A 19702-nucleotide genomic window follows, 5' to 3' on the forward strand; every position below is an offset into this window, starting at 1 on the left:
TAAATTGTTACTTAAAAGAAGGCATATATGAATCTTTGGGCTTGTTGTCTATATTTTACTTAAGAAATCTATGTGTAACCAAGTAGGTAAAAATACTCTCATTTTCAATATTGCTAAATGTTGACTAGAGCAGTTAACTTGAGGCAGTGATCCTGAGGAATTTAGGTTAATAATTGTTAATAGCCTGTATATACTCTTAGGTGCTGTACCTTCTCCAAGGTATTTGATGTAAACCATAGCATCTCAAGCAATGTTTTAAGAAAAGTCAGATTTTGCTGTAATTTTAACTTTGATGCCTCATTTCAGGGGAGAACTCTTAAAAAAAGAAAAGCAGTTGAGGTACATCATTGCATTATCCTTATTTTCTGTTTGCTTTTATAAGCAAATTCTGTTTCACCTTCTCTGTTGTTAGAGAGAAACTTATCATCAAATTCAACATTGATTTATACTGTTTTCATTTTGTTGAATAAAACTGAGGTAAAAGGGATGATGAAGGAGATTAATGAGGATTGAATTCTGAAAGGTAAAAGCCAAGATATTAATGGCTTTGGTCCTCATTGTTACTTTGGGGTCTGTGCTGAATTGGTGTAATCCATCCAGGTCTGCATCACAAAAACAGCAAGGAGAATAGAATCAGAAATGACAGGAAGACTTTAACTACTCTCTTATCTTAACAGGAGGTTATACACATGTTGACAGAATAATGTGGGTAATTTAGACGTAGTTCAGCTCTTCAGAATTCTTTGTGCAAGATCTTAGCCTTTGCAACCATTAGTCTAGAACATCTCAAAAGCAGTAAATTCACACAGACCCCGAATCTCTCTTGCATTAAAAGCTCTTTGCATTGTTCTGGCTGTGTAAAAGGACTTTCAGGAGTTAATAACTCTTTTCTATTTTTTTTTTTCATATGCTTCATAACAGCCAGTCTCTATGTAAAGGGAATCTATGTAAAAAAACCGCATAGATAAGAACTTTGGTTATACATTTTTAACAACTAACTTGCTGAAAAAATCTTCTAAGTGGTAAGCTAGGCATTCTCTATGGTAGCTTAGAATTATTAGAAAAATGTTTCTGTGGGCAGAGAACATGTAGAATTGTAAAAAAATCCCAAACAACCCCCATCACCAAACTCAAAAATGTTTTAGAGAAGATGTAGGAAAGTAAAGATTTACAGACATAGAGGAAAATATGCAATTGGGAGAAACCAATACAAAGAGACATTGATTTTTGTAGTTGTCAGAATATTTTGAGTAGTGTGTTCTCTGGACAACACTTCCTGTTATGAGAAACGTCTTCTGTCTATGATGGCTTTGCAAATGTCTTCATATCATGAAATAATTGTATTCACAGTCTGCTGCTGTAGATACACATTTTTGTACATGTAATGAAAATGGAACATTATTTGAGTGTATCTAAGTGCTTATGAAGACAGAAAGAAAAAACCCAGTAGTTCATATTTTAAGAAGCCTGACAATATTTTGAGATCTAAGCCCATCATTTTTGACACATAGGGTTGAATGTTGCATTGGTTCTAATGGTGTCTGTATCTTTCAAAGGTGCTGTTCAGAGGCAACTCCAGAAACGAATTTAGGATATGGGGTGGGGAGTATGGTAGATGTAATGTCATGTGATTTCCTACTGATGAGGTTTTGCCTCATCACCTTGATGGTGTTTACTAAGATCCTGTGAGTATTTGACCGTGTGGATTTAACAGAAAGATTAATACATAGCCCAGAAAAAATTTAAGGAGAAAGGTATTAACCTTAGTTGTGGATGATATAGAACTCTCTTAATAGATCTTGTAATTTCCAGTATTTTTACATCTTCTAATTTCTAAGAACTTATCCCTGAAGACAGAAATGCCATGGTTAGTCTTGATCTAGTGATTTGATTAGATCTAAAAGTTGAACTTGACAATCTTGGAGGTCTTTGCCAGTCAAAATGATTCTATGATTCTATGTGTAACTGGAAATTACAATGGAGTTCTGTTTTGATTGCTCCAATAGAATGTGATATATTCTAGCTTATATGCCATTGATAGAATAATTGAACATCAGGGATGGAAGAGATCTTGAGCTCATGAAGTCCAACCATCAAGCCAGCATCACCACCGTGACCCATAAACCACTAAATTGTATCACATGGATCCAGATGCCTCTTAAACTCCTCCAGTCATGGTGACCCCACCACCTCCCTGGGCAACCTAATCTAATGCCTGACCACCCTAACAATGAAATATTATCAGGTTACGTCTGTTATTGGCAAAACTTTTTCTCTTACTGCTGTTTTGTCACTTTCACAATGCAGTGCATACAAATTCAGAAAATAGTCTGAGTGCAACCTTGTTTTACTGAAGTAAAAATTGGTAACTGGTGATTTACATCTCTGACATAGTCAAAAATGAAGTATCTATTTTAATAAAATCATAAAGTGGCAAATATAATTAGTATTTTTAAATAATACTGCTCTATACCACAGTGTTGCTTTGGCTTTCTCTGCAATTCGACTTCTCCAAGATGCAAAAGTTTTTAGCACGGACGTGGGACATTTTCAGGAAGAAAAGGATGAAAGGGAGTGTTTGGTATGTGCGGATATTTGTTTTAAACTTACCCCTCTTGGGACACGAATCTTTCTTGTATTAAGTGTTGAGTGATTTTCATAATGTTAGAACATAGCAGTCATTTGTGTTATGTGGTTGCCATTAACCTGGGGAAAAAATGATCTTTGACGTTCTTCGGATACCTGCTTGCTTAAGGTGTGCTCAATTTGTCTGTAATCATCATTATAATTTGTATGAGGTTAGGAATTACAGTTTTTATTTCTATTACTCTCAAATGGCAGCACTGAAAATCTTCTTTTGTTTAAAACTCCCCAAACAAAAAGGAAGTGAAAAAAATAAGTGAAAAAGTTGAAAATCTTGTATTATTCAGTTAAGGTACTTTAGATTTTCTGATTGAAAACTGAATTTTCTTTCAAAGAGGCAGATAGATCATTTCACATCATTGCTGTGTTCCATATGGAGCAAGATTTCAGCTGACTTCTGTTATCCAACACATAGGGATTCTAAACTCTGCTTTGGAAAGTCTGTTGGTCACACACCACACAATCACTCTTGAGTGCACAGTGAGTCAAACTGACTCATATGGACAGAGCAAGTGAGCAGTGAGATTTTGTAATATCTATTGAGACTGGACTTGCATGCAATGTAATTATTTTCTGTCTGTGTTGCATATCAGGGGCTTCTGTCTCTCTGCACTTGCTCCTCTCTTTTCTTAGGATGGTCCAGTAGCCAGTAACTAGGCTATAGATATTTTTTCCTCATTTGCATCAATGCAAGTCAGTCATGATTATTTTTTGTATAAGTAAAATGCAGGTGGTGCATTGTCCAGTGTCTGCTTGCTGAAACAAATAGAACATGGACTGTAGAATTTTAGTAATAGGAAGACTTTTTAGAATATATGAAGATAGCACAAGGAGTTGAGCTGAGAATTCTCACAAACACTTGTAGTAATACATTACACTAATATTCGTTTCTAAATACCAGAAACACAAAAAACTAGAAATCAAAAACTAAAAATTTTTTTCTAGTCATTATTGAGGTACCAGAAATTGATACTGATCCTGCTCTACAATTAGACTTTTATGTGCCTTAGAATTTTGTGTAATGTTTCTGTCTGAGCGGAATAAAATCCAAACTCATAGAATTATTCTTCATAATCAATATGGTATATAGATAGATATATTTATGGAGTCTCACATAAAAAGTGGTTTAATATTCAATGCTTAAAATTATTTTAATATATGTTAAAATATAAATAATAAATGGCCTCCTGTTATTAAAAATATGTATCTACCCTTCAAATAAACTTCTGTTTAGAATGCATATATTATTTGTAATATATTTGTATTAATTTAATTTATTTTAGACTGATGCTGCCCTGCTGCCTTGTTTGTAGTAAAGTATGTTACCCAGAAAGTAACATTCCTCTTGCTTTTGGGACTTATTAGGACTCCACCACTGAAGGTGTTGAACTCCCTCCCCATGTAACAGCACAAGGGCACGTGAATGAACGTTTGTGGCTGAGGTGTCGAGCAACGTTAGTGACTGCACTCATGATACAGATACATGGTGTTGCTGATGTGAAAGGTACTGCACTTTCTTACTTTAGATTTTGGGAGTATATTGGGCAACTGCGCTTATATAGACACAATTCTTATTCATAGTTAAAAAATACTAACATTAATTCTGGGGCTATATTATCACTGAACAATTATTTGTACTAAATTCATCCAATCCAATAAGGAAAATATATTTGTGAGCACATTCTCTCCTAGAACATGAAAACAGAAAGTATTATATTACTTTTCATTTAATGCTCATTGTCTTTCAATAATTGTGTCTAAATTTTCAAATGTTCTAGTGTAATTAAGAAAGTATGGTTGCTTTAAAAAGCAACGTTGCTGAGTACTTCTGATTTTAAAAGTCTCAAAATTATTTTCACTTTCTGTATCTCCAATAAATGAAATATCCCTACATAGCTCCTAAAAAAGTTACAGGTTTGGTTTTTTTTTAAGATTCAAAAAAGATATTGCAAAATAAATTTTTTGTAGTTTGGTTATAAATAAAAATGTTTTTCATTCCTTGGTTCTATGAACAACTCTTATGCTCACTTAAATATCAAAATCAGTCTAAGTCTGTTGCTAACTCTTAATTAGTCAGTTCTGAATAATTTCTCTGAAGGCTGTTACAATTTTGCAATTTTAACTAAAATCAGATTTTTGAATAAGTAGAACAGATCTAAAATACCTTAATATTTATGTTGGTGGCATGCATAAAAATCATGCTTTTGGATGAACTTACGTCTAGTGCAGTCTAGAAACTAAGTGATTTTTCTTTCTTTTAAAAGTAAATTTGGCACGAAATTGATGAAATGGTACATGTGCAATGTGGAATTTATAATATATTTTCTGTAACTTTTTAGTGTAGAAATACTTAAGAATGGTAGAACACACAATAAAGTATTTTCTATTGTATTTTTACTATTCATATATTCTCTTCTTTTAGGAAATGATGTGGCTGAGCGCAGAAGTGTGATAAAAGAAGTAATACTGGAGGCAGAAGCCTTTGGTGATATTGATACTCAGGCTGAAATGATGATGCAAGCTGCTATTCTTGACTTGCAAGAAAAACGTCCTGTGGCAGACATTAAACTTCTTTTGCAGGTTTGAACACAAAGGAAATACTGTTTGCTTTTCTTTGATGCATTTTTTTTTGTGTAGTCAGAATAGCTGATGGCAGCATTAAATAAGCTTGAAATAGTGCCTCTAAAATAGATTTTTTTTTCACTTTGTGTGCTTTGTCCTCATAAATAGACAGTAACTACTCTAGTTTATGTTGTCTATGTCCAAACAGAATATCATCAGTTTACTCCAAGAGGATATATTTATTTCCCTGCCAGCTTCTTTGACTCTTGTGAAAAGTATGCTTCTGCTGGCAGACATACTGCCACTGCAAATAGTAGAGGATTCAGAACATCACTCTTCTGCAGTGGAACCATTAAACTTGCTTGTTTCGGCACATGAGCTTACCATTAAATCAGTGAGTACATGTCGGTGCATTTCCAAATTCTTCCAACAGCCTTAATTATTTATCCTGGAAGCTATTTAATCAGTTATTAAAGAGGGCTATTCCTAGTAACTGATCAGGTTTAACTACATTAGAATAGTTTAAAGAAGTAGTTAATCTTACCAAACTTTTTATCCATACTCATCATCATCCATGCATGCTCACATGTGTAGTCTTGTATTTTCACAGAATTTAAAAATATTGAATAGTTGCAAAATACACATCCAGATGTGAAAAAAGAAATTGGTAGTTCAGTTTTTAAAGAGATGCAGAATCCTCACTTTTCCCATTTCCAGTGAGGGATGTGTTCATACTCAACATCTCAGGGAGAACGTAGATCTCATTAGGTTCCTAACTCCCAAGCATCCAAGAGCTTAGCTTTTTGTCTTAGAATAATTTGAATCAGGAAAATCTATTTAAAGTAGCATGATATTTTAGGTTGATGAATTGTTACAATTGGTATGAAGAAATTATTTCCATGTAAACATTTAAATATGCAATTAAAAAAATAAATCTAAAGACATGAACTTTGTGAGAGTACTAAATCATTTACCTATTTGGGATCCAAAAATTAACATTTTTATCTGAATTTGGTATAGGTTATAGAAAAAGTTTTTAGATCAAACTCTTTCCTCATATTTTCTAAAACAAGTTTAATCCATTGAAATATTTATTTCCCTAAGTAATAAAGAATCATATGAATCACTTCAGACTCAAATTTCCAGCTGTGAGGCTTGCTAGCCTTCAAGTGACTTGACACTTTACAGTGTCTCCCCATTGTCTTATCTCCATGAATGAAAGGTTTGATGGCCCCTACATGCTAATTTCTTTTTCTTTTCTGGCCTTTGCTGGATGTCAGATTTCTTTGTAAAAATGACAGTTTCTTTCCAGAGATTTGGCTACTTGTGAGGCCTATTTCTTAAATACTGTTTTTAGGGGGTTTTCTTTTAAAAACCAAAGCCTAATGTTATTAAATTCAATCAAGAGTTCATTAAAATTGTTTGCATCACAAGAGTCTTCTGTAAAACAAGTACACACTAAAGTAAAGCAGTTCAGGAATATTGAATCCTTTTCTAGTGCTCTTTTCAAACACTTCAGTTTCGCAATACCTAACTTACTTTTTCAAACTGCTATTTAATTTGCTGTCTGCAACTTGATTTTACTGAGCATACTCTTTTCATAGATTTTTGATTGTGGTGAACCCATTGAATGGCAAATAGAAGACAGTACATTGACTTGCCTGGTCTTACCCACTAAGAATGTCTACCTGCCACATATTAACTTGCTAGCCCAAGTCAAAATGAAAATTGGTAAGAAAACCACAACTCATTATTATTTTTAAGTTTCAGTTAATTTTCATTCATATTTTATGAATGGGTTGATTGGTGTAGCTTGGGCTTCTTTTGAGTGGCCTAGGTAAACCTCAATGGCATCATACAATAGTGAAACAATATTACAGTTTCGTATTTATATCCATCAATCACTTGAATTTTTGGGAATTGGATTGTAACAGTAAATATGTAGCAGCATTTCTTCTGAGGAATTATCTTATTTTTGCATAAATTGGTTGTCTACGAAATAATTTGCCAAGAATTTTTTTTTTTTCTTTAGGACACATATTAGCTGAAAAAGTAGCTTCTACAGCTGCAGGAGATTATTTGCAATGGCTACGTGCTCTCAGGCATTTAGAATCAGCATTGAATCTTTGCAGAGCATCTGCAACAAAAAAATTAGATATGGAAGCTGAACTTCTTTTTCAGATAGGTAAATAAACCCCTTTTTGTTTGTGATAACTCATATCCTGAGTGCCATCCTCAGCAATGTTATGCATACTGTCTCTTAAAATGGAGATATTTTACTGTAAAACTAGACTAAGTTTGGACATTTCTCACTGTCTAGATGCAGATCTCTCTCCTGTGTTTAGTACCACACCACAGGAGTTCAGGATGCATTATTCTACAAATAATTTCAAAACTGAATTAGAACTACTTTCATCTGTATGTTATCAGGGATCCAATGGTGCGGCCAATAAGAATAAGAATGTTATGTTTTGCACCAGGAGGTGTTGGTTTGTGAGGACCCCAGCCAGAAAGATATTGAAGACTCTGTAATGATCCCTTAGGATGCCATTTTTTGGAGTTAACGCTATAAAAGAAAATTTTGATGGTGTAAATAATCTCCTATTACTGCAGAGGCTGAGAACCCTAAATTGTGCAGTATTGAACGTTCTTCCAATCGGAGTGTAGTGCAATATGCAAATCCTGTTTGTGAAAAGGTTGCCTCATTTTGGTCTTTTAGCTAAACTTGAGAGAAAACAATGCTATTCATCATTTCTACTGTCAAACAAAAAGCATGTTCACATAAGAGCCTCTTGCTTCACTTTTACAGAAAAGTGCTGAGAAGATGCTGCCAACAGGCTCTTCTGTTACAGCAAGCTGGCTGCATTTATCCTGTGGGATGTACCCAGCACAACACAGGCCTAAGGGCCACACTGTGTGTGCAGCACAGCACAGAACAGGCCTGTACCTACTCATTAACTCCTCATATACAATGTTCTGGAAGTTGGGATCAGGAAATGTTAGGGGTCGTTATGATTCCCAAGTTCAGTTATTTTAGCTACTCTATGAAGAGAGTTGTTATACAAGCATTGTGCATTACTTTTTAAACAAACTGGAAAAGATCTTGCTTATCAGGAGGAGAACAGATAATGTACTGTGTTGTTTAACTTTTCTGGAGGGAAAAAACAGATTGAGTGGGTCTTACAGAAGAAAAATTATTAACATCTTGAAAATCTACTTCCTGTATTTCTTTTGAAGGTCAGGTAGAACGCCAGATAACTGAAACAGACAATAACAACTCATCTCATGCTGTTGAAACCCTGTTGGAAGCTATTAAGCTCAGCCGGCAACATGATCAAAAATATGAGTAAGGATCTAGCTATATGACTTCGAAAAGAATTTAAATCATACATTAATATAATTTTTAAACAGTTTTTTTAGATTTGGTCTGGGACTTCTATTATGGAGTATCATTTATGTTTTAGAGAGTTTTATTTTAATAGAGAAGAGCTAGTGGATATTTATTTTCCTATTTAAAACAAATGATAAGAATATTTAAAAGCATTTTTAATGCTACACAAAAGTTACTGCTTTCTGTTCTATTTCCAAATTTGTACCCTGTCTGTCAAAACTGGGAACAGAGCTATCAATTAAACAGGAGGTTTATTCATATTTCAAAAGATGAGCTGTGGTCTGCCCCCTTCCAGATAACAGAAATCCAGCTTGAAAAGGTTACCAGCCAGAAATATTGAGAAGAGCAGAGGCAGAAGGCATGTAGGAAATGTGTTTGTAACAGATATCAGGACACTGACTTTGGCATTAGTTATCAGCCTAGAAGATGCCTGAAGAGCTGAGCCAAGACAGCCAATAAATTCTGTCAAGCAGCTCTGATACATTGGACTTTAGTTTTTTTGTTTCTTGACCAGTCTAAATGAATAATGTGCCATGTCTAGTTAGAGACAGTGTAAAGGCAGCAATTTACCTTGCTAGTTTGGGTATTCTGTTACTTAAGTTAATGAACCAGAACTCCGAATGTAGAGGTAGTAGCATAGTAATAAACCTCAACAAGCAGCCAGCATGATGGAAGATGGTGCAGAAAGGGACTGTGGTGAAGTTTTGCAAGTTTAATTTGCTACCCTCTTATTTAATTTGCTACCATCTTTCTAAAAGAATGTACAGCAACATCAGTGGACCATGGCTTTCTTGTTTTAAAGAACTTAACATCCTGCTCACATATATACAAGCCCTGTGATATCTGGGGGATTGTTTAATTAAAGCTGTTTCTTGATGTCTCACATCCTTTTTTATTAGCAAGACTAGAAATTTAACTAAATTGTTGCCAACCAAGTGTAGAATTTGCCGTCTTCTCAGTTAGTTTGCTCAGTCTTTAACTGTACAGTACTCTTTTGCATTTTGCTTTACACAAATTGTACTAAAGGTGGAATTTATTGTACTATATAAACAACCAACTCTGTGCAATATTAATCTGTACAGAATAGTAACTATGTGAGCAGGAGTTCATTGCTATGCTTGGGGAAGTTAATTCATAAAAGAGTTCTGAAGAAATCTGCAGAGTCAGGAGGAATCGGCATAAAAAGATTGTTATAAATCTATAGGGAATAGAAACGTTGGAGAAATTCTCCAGGTATAGTGATTTTCAGCAGGTTGAGGGGTGTAATTCTGTCCCGCTGCTCTGATATAGTGAAATTGCTCCTGGAGTACTGCACCTAGCTCTGGAGTTCTCATGACATGAACCTGTTGGAGTGGGTCCAGAGAAGTGCCACAAAAATTATGAGAGGCTGGAACACCTCTCTTGTCAGAAGAGGCTGAGAGAATTGGAATTTTCAGCCTGGAAAAGAGAAGGTTCCAGGGAGAAGTTTTGGCAGCCTTACAATACTTAAAGGGGGCTTTATAGGATGGAGTTTTTAATAGTGCTTGTAGGGATAGGACAATGGGTAATGGTTTTAAACCAAAAGAGGGTAGATTCGGACTAGATATAAGGAAGAATTTTTTTACAATGGTGATTCACAGGAATAGGTTGCCCAGAAAGGTGGTAAATACCCTCAAAACATTCAAGGTAAGGTTGAAGGGGGCTCTGAGCAACCTGATCTGGCTGAAGATGTCCCTGCTCCTTGCAGGGGAATGGGATTAGATGACCTTTAAAGGCCCCTTCCAACCCAAACCATTCTATGATTCTACGATTTTTGCTTCGTTTACAATACTACTGTAAAAATCACTGAAAGGAGAAGGAAACATAGGAGGAGAGTGGGAATACGTGAACATTGTCTGAAGATGCGAAATATTCTGGTACAGAACTGAAATCTAAGAAGGTTCCTTATCTGAGCACAATTAGGAAACAAAACACTGTCTCCCACAGCATACTTCTGGAAAAGCTGGCAGCCCTTGGCTTGGACAGGAGCACTGCTTGATGGGTAGAATTGGCTGGATGGCCGGGCCCAGAGAGTGGTGGTGAACGGTGCTGCATCCAGCTGGCAGCCAGGCACCAGTGGTGTCCCTCAGGGGTCTGTGCTGGGGCCAGTTCTGTTCAATGTTTTTATTGATGACATGGATGAGGGTATTGAGTCTTTCATTAGTAAATTTGCAGACGATGCTAAGCTGGGAACATGTGTTGATCTTTTGGAGGGTAGGAGGGCTCTGCAAAGAGACCTGGAACGGTTGGATGGATGGACAGAGTCCAATAAGATGAAGTTTAGTAAGTCCAAGTGCTGAGTCCTGCATTTTGGCCACAATAATCCCCTGTAACATTGTAGGCTGGGGATGGTGTGGCTGGACAGTGCTCAGGAGGAAAGGGACCTGGGGGTACTGGTGACAGCAGCAGAACATGAGCCAGCAGTGTGCCTGGGTGGCCAAGAAGGCCAAAGACATCCTGACCTGGATCAGGAATAGTGTGGCCAGCAGGAGCAGGGAGGTCATTCTTCCCCTGTATTTGGCACTAGTGAGGCCAAACCTCGAGTTCTGTGTCCAGTTCTGGGCCCCTCAGTTTAGGGAGGATGTTGAGATGCTTGAGCACATCCAGAAGAGGCAACGAGGCTGGTGAGGGGCTGGAACACAAACCCTGTGAGGAACAACTGAGGGAGCTGGGGTTGTTTAGCCTGCAGAAAAGGGGACTCAGGGGTGACCTTATCACTCTGTGTAACTCCCTGAAAGGTGGTTGTGGTCAGGTGGGGGTTGGTCTCTTTCTCCAGGCAGCATCTGACAGAATGAGAGGACACAGTCTCAAGCTGTACCAAGGGAAATATAGGTTAGATATTAGGAAAAAGTTCTTCATGGAAAGAATAATAAAGTACTGGAATGGTCTGCCTGGGTAGGTGGTGGAGTTACCATCCCTGGATGTGTTTAAAGAAAGACTGGATGTGGCACTCGGTGCCATGGTTTAGTTGAGGTATTAGGGCATGGGTTGGACTCGATGATCTTGGAGGCCTCTTCCAACCTAGTGATTCTGTGAAAAGTCTGGTTTGGTCACTGTGGATATTTTTGCTGATTCTTGGGAGAATTTGACTGAGGACCCAATTTGATTGATATCCAAATTCAGCTACCTGTGTTTCAGGGAAACAAGATAATGGATAAATGCCTTGAGCAAGGAAGACAAACAGTACAGAAAGATCACTTCTCTTGCAGAATTACGGTTTTCTTACTAAACATTTGCAATTTATTTATTGAATATTTGTTTCAAATAATGAAAATTATATTTGATGTTAAATCAAGGTGTTATTTGGTAAGCACACCATAGGGATGTTTTAGACTCACATGACTTTAAAACAGGATCCCATGGATTTCTGAAAGAAGTTACACTTAAAGTAGATGATGGGGGCTGGATGAATGATTTATTTAGTGAGGTACCTAGCTAGTCTTATGCAGGAATCAGATTTTATCACTGTAATGCTTACTTTGATAGTAAAGCTGATTATTCTGTGTGTTGTTTCTTACAGGTTAATAAGACAGTCATACCTTGAAATAGCGCTATCATATTTGTATTTTGCCAAATATAAAGAAGATGCATCAGAGACAGATGAATTGGTGCCTTCCAAATCAAGTGTATGTTTTCTATCCTTTGGGCAGTGGCCTCTTCAAAACAGGAAATATGTATTGTGCACCTTGCCATATTATTACTTGCAGTGACTTATACATAATACAGATACTGAAAGTCCTCCTAGAAAAATCACACAAAGAAATCATATAATAGAATTTGACCTTGTTTGATGTTATCTCTCATGTTTATTGTGTAGAATGATAACATTTAAAATATTTTTCTGTATAAAATAGGAAGACACCAACAGTGTTTGCATTTCTGATTATATACAATTAACTTGTACCTTGCAAAATATACATAACATTCAAACCTGTTTTTTTAATGCTAACTTTATCAGATTTCAATTTTTCTATACAAATATGAATGACAGCATGAAAAATATAAGTGTGTTTAATCATATTAGAGTTCCTACAAGTCATAATTGGAAAGCAAAATGTGTAACTAATTAGAGAAAAGAGATAATTAAGATTTAAAAAAATGGAATATGGTAGCAACACTGTATACAGTAGTGACCATAGTATAAGCTGCTCTGATGAAACTTTTTCTAGGAGCAGCCAATTCATATGCTCTGGAAATTTTTTCAGTTTTAGCTATTAATCCATGGATTTACAGTCAATGCCAATTTTTACGACTTACAAATAAAACAATTACTTTATAATTCAGAGGACTTTCTTCTATGTTTAGAATATATTTTACCATAATGTTTAGAATCCTGATTATGAACTGGTATATAATTTTTAGACCTCTTCTGGAGAACTGTCTTCTGTGGAGGCTATGAAATCAGAAGTCAACAAAGTACAAGCCTGGATTGCAATAAGAGCAGCTACACAGGTTGGTGCAATATTCTAAAGAGGTAATTTTATTTTTTTCTTACACTTCATCTTATTCTACTTACACAAGCAAATAAGGTGATGCAAACAAGAGTGTTAAGGTTTCCTGAAATTTCTGGCATGGGTCTTGTTTAATAAAATTAAAATGGACACTGAATAATGCATTTAATCTCTCTTGGACAGATCTGACTCTGTTTACCTTAACTTTGATTCAGTGCAAATAAAATGGCACATGACCTGATATGTGTGGACATGTATTTGACATGTGGGCAGACATCAGTGGCATCCAGATGAAGATATCTGGTTTGAAATCACTATGTAGTAATTAAGCTGTCAGCAGTAATGATTTATTTAGATATAATATGTACCTTATGTCAGAAAGAAATAGAATATTTTCCTTTTAAAAATATAGTGTGTTTAATATTTAATTTGAATCCTCATCTAAGATTTTAAAATTTATATAAATTCTGTAGTGAACAAGTCTTGAATAAAATAAATGTTATTTTTAGGTGAGCAAAGCTGTGCTTGCCTCTCAGCTGTTAATTGGAATGAAGAGTGTTAAAGAACAGAATATGAAGGATGAAGTGCAACAAAAAATCCCAGAATTTGCTTCTATGGATCTTTTTTCTTCGTACAGAGATTTCATATCTGGTATTCCTTTATACCTAGTAATATCAGAAAAATAAATAAATAATAAGCTATATATGCCATATAATCTAGTAATACATTTAATATGTAATTTTAATTTATGAAAAATTATATATCAGTTTTGGAAAGTAAAAGCAAAGGCCTCATCATGCATAGCAATACAAAATATTAGGTAGAGACCTCATGGGTCTTTAAATACCAGCCTGTGCATGTGTTCAATATGTTAAGAAAAATTCATTGTTTGCATACTGTGGCTCAGAAAGATAGAGTGCACATAGTGCCATAATTTTGGAAAAGCAGGTGGTCCTTTGTTTCAGGATGTCCCCAGACCTATAAAGCAGATATTGGCCTCCCTATCAGTCACCACTGCTTTTTTTCTTTTTTTCAAACATTGACTTATAACTGATTTTTTCCCCTAGGTATATTAGCTTTTCCTTGGAGACTTTCAGTTTTACTCTTGATTTTGCAAAGAGATGTTGGTGTTGAATAGCTTCTCTCCCTGCATCATCCCCCAAAAAACCCAACCCAACCAATGAAATAAAGACAAATCCACAAAAAACAAAACCCACCTAAACTAACAAGCCCAAACTCTTGCAATGTTTTCTGCCTGGGTACTGTATTCTAAAAGTCGAAGTCAGTATAAGAAAATTTTCAATGCCTTTCCAATCCAATGGATTATTATTTAGATATGCTTCCACTAGCTTGGTAGAACTTTGCCTGGTTTATTTCTAAATTCTGCATTTATTTTTTAGCTAAAGGAGTTGATGAAATGGAAGTTTTTGATCTTAAAAAAAATCCCCAACAATGAAAGTAGGAATTCTGAGATAATGACTGCTATATGTTATATAAACACTAAGGCAAAATATTCATGTTTATTTTTAAATTACGGACCATTATTTAGTGATAAAATTTTGGTTCAGTGACTTAATTCCAATTATCCCAAGACTGACAAAGACTGAATTGCTCTGCTTGATAGGTGCTGGCAAAGCTGAGCCATATCTGCAAACTGTACAGTGTTTAAACATATGTGTTTTGATTGGTTTATGAAAACAAATGTTGTATGCTAAGACTTTCCATCTGATTGTTTTGTACTAGCTCCATTTGCTTATAATTACAGATCATTTTTTTTGTTTAGCAAATGCAGCAGGTGTTTCTCCTGATAGTTTTGTTAGCCAATAGAAAGAAGAATAGAAAATGTAGAAAAGCAAGAGTAGGCCAAAATACAAAAATATAAATTGAAATGTAAATTCTCAGCATAGCGTGCTGAATATTTCCTGTAAAACTCTTAGTGAAACACATATATAAGTTTTCATCTGCAAGACAATATGGCCATTTAAACTTTTGGCATCAACAGTGAAATGTCAGGAATAACAGAGACATTCAGATTTTGTAGAAGCACTTACAATTATTTTCTGAAAGTTTACTGTTAGGAATCATTATAAAATAATATTTGTTTGATTTGGAATGAGAAACAGAGCTCAAGAATTGTGCTTTTGAAAGAGCCATGTACTATTACAGTAAAAATCAGTACTGAATATAAGCAGTGATGTAGTAGTGATATGATAAATGTACTGATAATTTTTTCCTCTTTCTGCTTAAGTACAACTTTTAGGCAGCACAAAAGAAAATATTATCTTTTGTTTTACTCCACAGTTAAGAGTATATTTAATTGAAAATGTGCTTAATATCGAAATGGGACAAAGGATTAAAACTAACAATGAATATTTCAGAGTATCTAACTCTTCTGACTTTGGGTCAACATAACTGGGAAGTTCAGCTGCCGCAGTTATGATTGACAATTCCTTGTGTTGTTTCCATTTAGTAAATATCTTCTATTGGAAAATGTGTAGAAATAATGGTTTTATATTCAAATTCAGAGAGAGAAAATGCACCTTACTCTCTACTCCTTTTAAATATCTTACAAGGATTAGTAAGATTCCTGCCCATGATCTGAGAAACAATTTTCAACTAATTTTAAGGCTATTTACTATTTCAACTCATATTAAAGCAGAATAGAAATAATTTTTCTTGTATGAAACATATAAGCAGTTTCACAAGTTATACTTCTAGTTACAGATTAGTCAATCCCAACACAAAGCAGAAATAGCTTTTGAATTCCAACCACTTCATGTATGTTCTTGAACTCTTATTGGAGTTGCAGATGGGTACAATATTGTCTCTGAAACTACCAAAGTATCTTCCACTGAAAACAAACAAATCACAGAAGACTCCCAGAGTGAAAGTGAAGGAACTGAAAGTCTTGTCACCAAGGCCAGCCATAAGAAAGATACAATAACATGGGTTCACGTGATTCGCTACCACAATCATTTAAAAAGAATTTATAACACAAACCTATCTGGTATGTTTTTTTATTTCCTTCTAGAAAACTGCTGTAGATGAGATACTGTTCTTGAGGGCCAACAGTGGATTTAAAGGCTATCAGCTGAAATAGCCTTATTTTGAATGCCTTTAAATTGCATAAATGCAAAAAAATCTTCCTGGAAATCCAGATTTATGTCACTTTACAAATGCTGCAAGTGAAGATATTACTACCTTTCTTCGTAGATATTCATAAGCCTCAACAATAGGAACGCCTCCCTCAAAACTTAACTGTTATTGCTACATCTGAAGTTCTACAAAAATCAAGCTTAAGTCACATCAGAAATAAATCTGTTCAGTTTGAGGTTGTTTTGGAGACCTGTGTGTAGGGTTAATGGGAAGGCTGAGCATAATTGAATGTATTATGTGATTTGCATGCTTGTGTTATTTCACTGTAAACAGAACATGGGAATAGATAGGACCTTTCAAACACAGTAAGAATCCATTAATTGCAAGGCCTTGCTACTGTGCACCTACATGAGATGGCCAGCTTTTGGATATTCAAGTAATGACCCAGTAGGTGATAACAAAACTACATTGTCATATAGGTGTTGTTTGGAAAGAAACCTAGCAACTCAGAAAATAACAATTCCAGAGAGGGCTGGGTTTTCTCCATGCAGGACCAAATGAAAGTATTCTGGCTCACCAGAGAACTGTAAGGAAAGGAAGGTATCTACAAAGGTGTCAAAACGTGCATGTAAATGTCAGCTGCAGTTACTTGTTGGGGAGCCTAGGGGGTAACTCAGATGATCAGCCCCTAGCTGTCTAAACTGTGGTCTTAAGAGCTCTTAAAGCTTATTTTGACCGTATTAAATAAATATGTGTTTATTCTAGTGGGTGCTTAGGCATCTAGTGAACATACTGGTGCTTACACTCTGAATTTAAGTACCTACACCTCAAAATTACACTTCCCATTTGATGCTACTTTATAATGTCTGGAGAGGGTGTGTTTCATTATCTGATCACTGGTGAAAAATTACAAAAAGCATAAGCTAGTAATATTTAAGGACAACCAGTATAACTGTTGGATATGCATTCATTTGATATTGAATCTATTTACATATATTATTGTTTTCAAATTTTATGAATATAGAGTAGCTGTAGGAACTTGACATTTTAATGGCAAATAATGATGTAATTTTAAAAATCTCTTTTAAAAACGACTCCTAACCCAGGACCTGGATCACTTTCTGCAAGAGGTGGACACCTTGGTTTGATTTCTGACACAGGAATTGTTCTGCGCATAGCAGAAATGCATTCCTTCCTTGAAAAAAATTTGTCTGAATATTCAAAGTGTTGTCTTGAGAATTTTCCAGAAGAACTACGTGATGTAGAAGTGCCACTCAGTAGTGCAACTGATTCTTCAGAGGTAATTACGTTCTTTCTAATGTTTCAAAAATATTATACTGGTACTTCGTTCAGATTCTTGGGAATTCCGATGGTGATATTTCTGGGAGCACTATCGAAGAACGAAATTTTTTATGCAGAGGATCAGTACAAAACCAAAATCAGGTGCAAACTTGATTATAATTTGCAAACAAATTATGTAGTTAACAAATGCAAATATCCTTCTGTTATTCGTTCCTGCAAAAATAATCTCCATCCCACAGCCAATGTATTTAGACCCTAGAAGATTAAGCAGAATGATATTTAAAAAGGTGTTTTTATTGGTTAATAAAGGTGGCTGTTACTCAGTAAGGGCTGAGGTTTTAAATCTTGTAAAACTTCATCTTTCATACCAAAACTGTCCTGATGTTGGTTTTTGTAATTTGTATGTACAAGTCACTATATTGTTAATTTAGTCTATAATAAAAACATGATTTTTAAAAAATATGTATGTTATATTTTCTCAAAAAATTTGTAAGGTCTTGAAGGCCAATTTTTTTTCACTAATTATCAGCTAGTTAGAAAAGAAACCTTTTTAGATCTGTGTCTTGTGAGCAGCCTATTTGAGCTTTGAAGTGTAGGCAGCTCAGAATACATTACTCAGATAAATTTTGAATTAGAATTCTGGACTCTACACTGACCTTGGCACCTGTTTTGAACATTGAATAAAATTTGTCTTTGAAGACCCACTGTAAAAATAATTGTCTTCAAAGTCTCTCAATCCCACTTCCCACATTAATAACTATCCCAACACTAAAAATCTAAATTACAGATTGTAGGAGAAGGGATTATAGGCAACCTCACTCCTGATGAGTCACAGCTGTGTTAATTATGGAAAAATAGCCTCTCCCCTGATGAGTCAAAGCTATACCCAACAAGGATAAGTGTGATAAAAGGGTGGGTTGGCTGGAGGACAGATCAAATGAGTTATGATTCAGTGGAAGGACTGGCAAAATGGGAGAGAGGGTTGCTGCTGTGAGGAGGTCTGCTGTGAGGTCAGTCTGAGTCTGAAGTTGGAATCTGCAGCCAGAGTCTGGCTAGGTGAAAGCATGCAGTCAGAGTCTGCAAGGGAAACCTACAGTGGGAGCTTGCTGTAGTCAGTCTGCTGGAGTTGGAGTAAGGATGGCTGAGTGGTGAGGAAGAATAAACCAGGACCTTTTCACGTTGCATGAACAGGAGTGTGCGTCTCATCTCATTTCTACCTCTAATGCAAGCTCTGCTGCAACAACAGATCACTCTCTGTGGCTTTTTTTTTTAGTTATTATATTCAGTATTAGAGACAGGGGAGCCTTGAGGAGGGGGAACTTGGTATATGTCATAAAAACGAGTAAAAATACTGCTGTGAAAGTAGCTTGTCTAGAATCGGTGAGCTTTCTGCAGTATTGGACAGCATATAATTACTCATTTCCCAACAAAGAGTTCACTGTGCCACTGAATAAATTATAAATATATGCTATGTGGCATTTATAACAGCCATCATATATCAAAAATTATTTTATTCTGTCTGCTTTTTTTGACATAATTAGTAGTACAGGATCCTAGAATAATAAGCTTCAGAGCTCACTGTCATGTTCATGATGGGTGCAAGCTGCATAATCGTGTGTTAACTTCACTGTTGTAGACAGCTAACAAGCATGAAGCTCTTACTTTTTTTAATTCTAAGATTCATTGATTTTTATCACATTTTTAGAAGCTTTAACTATCCAGAAGGTTATAGATGTTATTTTAAAAGTGTAACTGTAATTTATTACTGTGAGTTTTAACAGTACAAATAGACATGCTTTTTGAAAGAATGATTTTTACGTACAAAGTTGTTTCGCTTACATCTATCTCTGTATTCTATTTTTGACTCTTGAAGGTTTTCTCAGGTCTGCTGACCAAAGAATCCAAATTACATTAGGTCTATAATTAAAATTCTGGGACCTGTAAAGTTTTTCATGCTTGTTTTTTGTTCTGCTCCATGATAGTAAGTAGGACTGGAAATACTTAACTAAGTTTGTTTTCGGGCTTTTAAGAAAGTTGAATAGATAAATATATATGTATGTTATTCAGCAACCAACCAGTTTGACAAAAGCCGTTGTAATGTCTTTCGGTAAAAAGGTTCAATATGAATAGAAACCCAAAGGATGCAGTTCAGTGAAAAAAAAAAACAAACCATAAAATACATTTAAGAAAGAAATACATAGTATAAAATGGAATTTTAAGAGTTCTAGTTCAGGGGTAC

The 19702-nt window shown here is 35.3% G+C and overlaps 1 protein-coding gene across 1 annotated transcript in view; it reads left to right on the forward strand.

The window, feature by feature from the left end:
• CFAP54 (cilia and flagella associated protein 54) overlaps positions 1-19702 on the forward strand; it is a 106966-nt gene that overhangs the window by 77168 nt on the left and 10096 nt on the right. Inside the window, exons 53-64 of the mRNA XM_066183417.1 lie at positions 2479-2581; positions 4009-4147; positions 5066-5223; positions 5414-5599; positions 6810-6936; positions 7238-7390; positions 8443-8551; positions 12135-12238; positions 12990-13066; positions 13575-13716; positions 15875-16059; positions 17237-17461. Of these exons, the coding sequence (XP_066039514.1) occupies positions 2479-2581; positions 4009-4147; positions 5066-5223; positions 5414-5599; positions 6810-6936; positions 7238-7390; positions 8443-8551; positions 12135-12238; positions 12990-13066; positions 13575-13716; positions 15875-16059; positions 17237-17461 (1708 nt within the window). The remainder of the gene's footprint in view (positions 1-2478; positions 2582-4008; positions 4148-5065; positions 5224-5413; positions 5600-6809; positions 6937-7237; positions 7391-8442; positions 8552-12134; positions 12239-12989; positions 13067-13574; positions 13717-15874; positions 16060-17236; positions 17462-19702) is intronic.

This window comes from Chamaea fasciata, unplaced genomic scaffold (assembly GCF_029207755.1).
Source record: "Chamaea fasciata isolate MVZ Bird 193981 ecotype frontalis unplaced genomic scaffold, bChaFas1.0.hap1 SCAF_5, whole genome shotgun sequence".
Classification (NCBI taxonomy): Eukaryota; Metazoa; Chordata; class Aves; order Passeriformes; family Sylviidae; genus Chamaea; species Chamaea fasciata.